Source organism: Carlito syrichta, unplaced genomic scaffold (genome assembly GCF_000164805.1).
Source record: "Carlito syrichta isolate Samal-C Ts95f unplaced genomic scaffold, Tarsius_syrichta-2.0.1 Scaffold192167, whole genome shotgun sequence".
Lineage (NCBI taxonomy): Eukaryota > Metazoa > Chordata > Mammalia > Primates > Tarsiidae > Carlito > Carlito syrichta.
The window spans coordinates 1-7,786 of record NW_007136263.1 but is presented as its reverse complement, the minus strand read 5'-3'; the positions used below and the strand labels follow the sequence as shown (position 1 = coordinate 7,786).

General features: G+C 38.6%; 1 protein-coding gene across 1 annotated transcript; it reads right to left on the bottom strand.

Moving 5' to 3' along the window:
* Positions 1 to 2,183: 2,183 nt before the first annotated feature.
* On the bottom strand, positions 2,184 to 6,125 carry LOC103253021 (molybdopterin synthase sulfur carrier subunit-like; the record flags this gene model as incomplete). Its single annotated transcript, XM_008051538.2, has 5 exons — positions 2,184 to 2,218; positions 2,491 to 2,597; positions 4,236 to 4,357; positions 5,444 to 5,476; positions 6,044 to 6,125. Coding segments are annotated over 5 exons (379 nt in total), but the record flags the coding sequence as incomplete, so codon positions are not given.
* Between the last annotated feature and the right edge of the window lie 1,661 nt (positions 6,126 to 7,786).

The window sequence follows — 7,786 nt, the reverse complement described above, 5'->3', positions numbered from 1 at the left end:
TCCTCCTCCTCCTCCTCCACCACCACCACCACCACCACCACCACTACCTCCTCCTGCTCTTTATTCTTCTTTTCTGGGATTACCCTTAAGGATGGTGGGGCAATATGGGTGAAAAATATAAAGGCATCCTTGGTTTGTTTTTCTCTTTAAGGGAATCAAGTTTTTACCATTAAGTTTGATACCTACTCTTGATTTGGTGTAAAAATACTGTCAAATTAAGAGGGTTTCTTTCATTCCTAACTTACAAGAGTTTTTGATTCAAGATGACTGATAATTTCTACAGTATTTATTCTTTAATTGAAAATATATTATGACTCACTCTGTGCACACATAAGCATGATCTCTCCAGACTGCACAGGAAAATGCCATTACATACTCTTCTCCTCCTTCTCCTCCTCTTTCTTCTTCTTTTGTGGGATAACCCTCAAGGATGGTGGGGGGAAATGGTGAAAAAATAAAAATGCATCCTTGCCTTGTTTCTCTCTCTAATGGAACCAAGTTTTACCATTAATATCATACTTACTCTTGTTTGGGGGTAAAAATATTGTCAAATTAAGTAAGGTTTCTTTCATTTCTAACTTACAAGATTTTCTGATTCAAGATGACTAGTAATTTCTATATTATTTATTTAGTTGATAAAGTATTATGCCTCAATCTGTATGCACATAAGCATGATCTCTCCATACTACACAGTAAAATGTCCTTGCACATTCTCCTCCTCCTCCTCCACCTCCTCCTCCTTCTTCTTTAGTTGATAATAAATTATGCCTCATTCTGTCTGCACATAAGCATGATCTCCCCAGACTACACAGAAAAATATCTTGGCACATTCTTCTTCTCCTCCTCCTCCTCCTCCTTCCCCTCCTCCTCCTCCTTCTTCTTCTTTTGTGGCATAACCCTCAAGGATAGTGGGGGGAAGTGGGTGAAAAAATAAAAAGGCATCCTTGGCTTGTTTCTTTCTTTAATGGAACAAAGGTTTTACCATTAAGTATAATATTTACTCTTGATTTGGGTTTAAAAATCTTGTGAAATTAAAAAAGATTTCTTTCTATCCTAACTTACAAGAGTTTTTGATTGACGATGACTGCTAATTTCTACATTATCTACTCTTTAGTTCATAATAAATTATGCCTCATTCTTCTGCACATAAGCATGATCTCTCCAGACTACACTGAAAAGTGTCCTTGCACATTCTCCTCCTCCTCCTCCCCCCTTCTTCTTTTTTTATGGCATAACCCTCAAGAATGGTGGGGGGAAATGGGTGAAAATAAAAAAAGGCATCCTTGGCTTGTTTCTTTCTCTCATGGAACCAAGTTTTGACCATTAAGTATTTTATTTCCTCTTGATTTGGGGTAAAAATCCTGTCAAATTAAGAAAGTTTTCTTTCATTCCTAACTAACAAGAGTTTTGGATTCAAGATGACTGCTAATTTCTACATTATTTATTCTTTAGTTGATAATAAATTATGCCTCCTTCTGTCTGCACATAAGCATGATCTCTCCAGGCTACACAGAAAAATGTCCATGCACATTATCCTACTCAAATATGAACTAAGTTGCTTGGAAAGATGAAAAGATGGCATGGCTACAGTGCCTCCTCCAACAAAGCTATGACTATAAAACAGTTTCTTTATACGTGGACAATGATAGGATTTTGTCTCAGGCATAGTTATCTTTTGACTATCTAGATGTGCACTTTTTCTACATTTCTCTGTGCACAGGAGAGCTATTATCTAGTATTAGTAAGCACATTTGAAAAAAATATGCAGAGAATCCTGTGAGTTCAAATGTTAGCTCTTTCACTTATCAGCTATGAGATCAGAGGTGAGTTTTTTAAGTCCTCTGAATTTGTTTTCCCACCTGCAAAATATGTATACTAATATTCCACTGTCTAGCACTGTTCCTGATATATAGTACTAAGATCTGAATACCATGCTAATATACAAACATATCAAACTTATATTAAAATGCTTACAATAAAGTTGATGCAGAGATGGTACATAGGTATTTATAAATGTGTCTGCATCAATAATGGGCTGCTTCATCAATAAAGATGTGGTGCAGACAGACTTACAAAGAATATACAGCAACAGCAAACTACATGCAAGTTATCATCTATACAATTCATTTCTATAAGACTGGTTAAGAAAAACCAATCTCACATACCTAGACAGCTCAGAAGCACTACCCTCCACTAATGGGGGGAACAATAGCAATTTCTTTTTTTTTTTTTTGAGTTGGAGTCTCACTCTGTCACCCAGACTGAAGTGGCCGCTCCCGGCCACCGCAGCCTCGCCTGCTGGGCTCCAGCGATCCTTCTGCCTCAGCCTTTCGAGTAGCCGGAATTACAGGCATGCGCCACCACGCCCGGCTGATTTTTTGATTTATTGTAGAGATGAGGTCTCGCTGCCCAGGTGGGTCTCGAACCCGCAGGCTCAGGCAATCCACTCACTTCAGCCTCCCAAAGGCGCGGGATTACAGGCTGAGCCACCGAGCCCAGCAATTTCATCTCCCGGTTGAAGCAAGAGGAGCTGATCTCCAAGTTCGACATATTCTTGACGAACAGCAAATATCACTTGATTTTTAACATCAGCCAATCTGAAGGGGAAAAAATATGATTAGACGTATCAATGCTGTGATAGGCCACAAATCTCTTTAGCCACAATAAAAGATATTACATAAATAATACTATGTAAAGCATCACCTGCAAAATTACTAATTAACTCATTCTATACACAAAGGACGTATCTTCTGAGGAACATACCTTTTCACTGCAAAGAACACATTAAACTGCTATCAACTCTTTATTGGAAGTTGCGTGTCATGGAGGATCAAACAAAGAAAGAAAACACCAGACTGGAAACAATATTTAAACCAGGTCAAAAGAAAATAAAACTTTCCAAATCCATGCATGGCCCCTCTAGGGGTCATCCACCTATGTATACAAGCCTACTAAGTAAAGCTATAAGAATTCCCACAAACTGTGCTTGTACACGTTATCCTATTCAAATACAGAAAAGTTGCTTAGAAAGATGAAAAGATGGCATGGTTCACAGAGCCACCTGCACATAGTTATAATAATAAAACTGTTTCTTCATATCTGGACAATGTAGGTTTTTTTCTCAGGTACAGTGAAATGTGTACAACAAGACCAGGTATCTCCATGCAGGTAACAGATTCAAGGTAAAGTAGAACAGAGGGCACACTATGTTTCATTGATTACCAGGGCATTGTAAGAGCACCTTAAAAGATGTGAAATCAAGAATCTAAAAATACATTGTTGAGTATCTTTTACAAAGCACTAGGACTTCCAGGTTAAACAGTTTTACAGACTTAAGTGAGACTATTAATATTCCACCTTCCAGTAAGTCACTTTCATATTTTGTTCCAAAAAAGACTTGAGCTAGGAATGATAGCAATTAAATTATAGATTTTCAAGAACCAGAAAATATTTAAATATTGAAAAAAGTTCAAATTCAATGGCATCTAGGATTTGCTGTAGCTAATTTTTCTTTTTTTTTCTTTCTTTTTTTTTTTTCTTTTGAGTTGGAGTCTCACTGTCACCCAGACTGGAGTGCAGTGGCCGCTCCCAGCCACCACAGCCTCAATCTGCTGGGCTTCAGCACTCCTTACACCTCAGCCTTCCAAGTAGCTGGAACTACAGGCACCCGCTACCACGCCTGGCTAATTTTTTTGATTTATTGTAGAGATGAGGTCTCGCCTGCCCAGGAGGATCTCGAACCTGCAGGCTCAGGCAATCCACTCACCTGAGCCTCCCAAAGGCATGGGATTACAGGCTGAGCCACTGAGCCCAGCTGCTAATTTTTCTTTTAACCTTAGAAATTTCTCTTTGAATTCTCTAAAGAGGGGGCAGAACAAAAAAGTTTAAAACACATATTTTTAACAAAATTTGTAACAATTTCATTTAATGTTATAAAAATGCAGATTCTACAAATTAAGTATTTTATAAATTATGAAAGAGGATATAATCATGTACCTCTGGGAGTATGCCAGCTCACTGTGTTTTGGGGATAAAATACCTCTGGCCTTTCTTAAATAATGTTGTTTTTCTAAATACTAGAGTTTAAGTTTTCAGTAGTTCCAGAAAAATATAACTAATGAGCCTTTTTGACAATAAGCATGGAAATTACCCTTTTTAGAAATGTTTATCAGTTATACATTTTTAAAATATTAAAAAATGCGTTAATCACATTTATTCTACAAACGTTTAACTACCCAGGATGTCGAGATTCTATCTCCTTCCATAGCTGCAATGCTTTTATTTCTTGTGGCACAGAAATGGTTTCTGAATGAACTCCTGCTATTTCAGCACTTTTTGCCAAATACAATACTTCAACCTGAAAATAAAGAAAATGCTCTTAAGAACTCATAGTACTTTTCTGTCTACCCATGCAGAGACGTTTTCTCAATTTTTAAATGTATTACTTTAGTCAAAGACAAATTTTATAAGTTAAATGAAATCATTCATAAAAAAATTTCATATATCTACAAACATAAATTTTGAAAAACTGTTATGTTTTAAACACAATTCAGACTAATTTCTGGGTGTCTTTTAAGTGTCGCAATAGCAGAAATCCTAATTACATGTCTTTATAGAAAACATGCTAAGCTTGTCTTTAGTTGACATAAAATTACAGCACCTTTTATAAACACCTAAGCAATGAACAAATATGAGTCAAGAGATGAATTACCCAAATAAACTAAATGACGACACTAGCGAAAAAACAGCCCCTTCATAGCTGCTAAATGAACTTTGATTCCAGTCTACATAACACTGGACCCAGTTGCTGAAGATTAAATTATGCAACACACACAACCTGACATTTATAAAAGCAAGAGGGTCTGAAATACAGGATAAACTGGTATTTCCCAGGACAAACCAGTGCCAACAGCCTGTTATCCCAAGGATCCGACTAGGTAAAACAGCTCACCAGTCGCTCACTACAAATTATCCTCTACAAAATAATCACAGGTTTGCAAATAATCAAGGATGTGTACATCCATAGGTGAAGCACATTTCTTCACAAGAATTCTTAATTGGATGCATTTTTTTTTAATTAAAAATTTAGCTTCGCCCAAAGGAATCATCTGACAAAAGGGGGGATCCAAAAAGATCCAGGAGATCCAGCCTGTCCGCGACGCCGTGAACTGGACACTAAGAGTTCACCGAGTGCCCTTGGCTTCTGTTGGGGCGGCTGGAGCAAAGCGTCGTGGAGGGGCCACCAGGGTGGTGTCTCTGGAGGTGACTGTGGTGGCGGCGGGGCGGTGGCGGTGGCAACCCGGAACCAAAGTCCAGGTCAGTGTGGATGTGTGCTGGGGGGGGGGGATGGCCAAGCGGAGTCTGTGGAGGGAAATGGCTAGACAGACACGTCCGGGAGGCCTCCGCACCCAGGCTCACATACACGCACCCCCTCCCACCTTACCTGGCACCGCGGCACCTCCCGCCGTGAGTCTCCCTGACCGACTCACAGCCGCTGAGTCCGGGACGCCGGATGACGCAGGGCGCAGGCGCAGCCTGACGGCACAATGCTGCTCGTTCCCCCGCCCCCACATGGAGCATGCGCACTACTTGCCCGGTCCCACCCTCCCCGCCCCTGGTGTTCCCACCGCACCCTGCTCCACAGAAGGATGCTTTCACTGCGGGAACGGTGGGACGGAGTCGGGATCGTGGTGGCGAGAGCGAGCATTAAGTATGGAAATGCTATAAGGGCTGACCACGCATGCCTCTCCGGGAGAAAGATTATGGTGCAGGAGAGCAGACTCCGGACTCCCCAGGACAGCTGTCACATGTGTTTGGAACCTGAGCTAATAACTGCAGAGGAGTTCAGGCTTTTCCACTCGCTCCCCTTTAGGCTTCCCCTCGACACTTTTAGCTATCTTGCCATCGGTATCTGATAAGTGTTCCTCAAAGGCTTAGAGTATTTGCCTTAACAGAACACTGGAACTCTCAGATTTCCACTTTTCCTGGTTACTAGCTCCTCAGTACTTTGCATGTTGCCCAATCCACATTCACAATGTCTTACCATCAAGAACTTTCGGGCTTTACTTCGTTGGTGTAGTTGTGTGGGTATGAGGTAAGTGTCCTTGCTCTTGGAGCTCACAGTCCTGGGTGAGAGAAAGTCTTTAACGGGAGTGGTGACTCTGGGTACCAAGGGTAATACTGGATATATGTTGTCCTTCATGAGGTGGAAGGAAGAAAGTGACTGGGTCACTTGGGGAGTGTGTTCTAGGAAGTCTCAGGGCAAGGAGAAGCTTGGGCTGAATCTGCTATTACAGCATCAGCAAAAGAGAGTTGGGGTAGGAAGTGAGGGGATTTCATTTACCTGTGCCAAGTAACAGAGATATAAAGTAGTAAAATGCACTCACAGGACAAATAGTTGGCAAGGCAGGAGTGCCCCCAATAAAGAAGAAGGTGATGGGAAGTGAGTCTTGATACACCAAGTAGAAGACCTTGGTAGGAAAACTTGACAAGGACAGATTAGCACCAAAATATATTCTGATAATGTTGCTAAGTATCAAGGATAAAGAATTATATTCACAATTAGACACAAAGACAAGGAAATAACGACAGTGGCCTTAGACTCCTCAGTGACATCGAATGCCAGAGAATGGTGATGTGCAATATCTAAAAAAGGCTGAGAATAAAAGCAAGACTAGTCATATTATGTACAGCCAAACTACTGCGTATAAAGACAAGAGTCGACGAAAAATTCAAAAAATACAATATCCAAGAACTCTTCTTAAAAATTCTTCTTAGGCAAAAAGTACACTCAAAAAGAGTAATCAAAGTAAATAAGTCAAAAAACTAAAACAACTGACATTGAAATTATAATCCAGTCAAACATAAAACAACATTGTCAATTATGGAATTATGGTTATTGAATAAAACATAAATGACGCCAGAATATTAAAAAATAAAAATGGAAACTGTTCAAAGTTGAAACGTCATTACAAAATATTTATTCAAGTTTCTTAGTATTTTCTATAATTTTATTTCTTTATTTTAGAAAATCTTTTAGGAGTAACTATCTCTTGTGAACAAATAATAACCTGATGATTTGTAATTCCATCAATGTTTCTTATTTTGTTGTTGATAAATTCAAGTAAATATATATTGATAATAATGCCTTTTTTCAATTTCATTTTGTAGTTGTTAGTGAGGTGAATCTTTTCTTATTTTCATTGACCACTTGCACTTCTCGGTGAAGTTTATGTTCATGACTTTTACTCATTACACTGTATATATAAAACATGTCTTTGCAAAATAGACAGCCCTTCCTATAATTTGTAGCTGTGCAAGAAAAATTAAAACCAGAAAATTCCCAACTTGTTTATTTTTCATTAATAGATCAGAATGCAATATAATAAGTTATTTTAGGAACAACAAAACAACTTAGTAACAAAATTTGCTTTTCACTTAAGCCACACCTTATGATAAAAACATAATTTTCCCAGTTATTTTTAGCATGAGGGTTCCTATTTGGTTTAAAGCAATAAAAATAAAAATGTAAGTTGAGGCAATAGCACTTTCATTTTATTTTCAGATTAGCTCCGTTGAGACTAGGTATGGGAGCATCTCAGACATTCACAGAAGATGCCATTAAAATATCAGAAATTCAACTTTGCTTATAGTAACAAGTTATTTTTTAAAAATTCACTGCTTTTCCTGAAAAATAATTTTTCCGACAAATAATTCTGTCAGAATTAGAGCTCATTGTTTTAAAAGAAAAAGTTTAGACTAATTAAATTTAACAGAGTTTAATCAT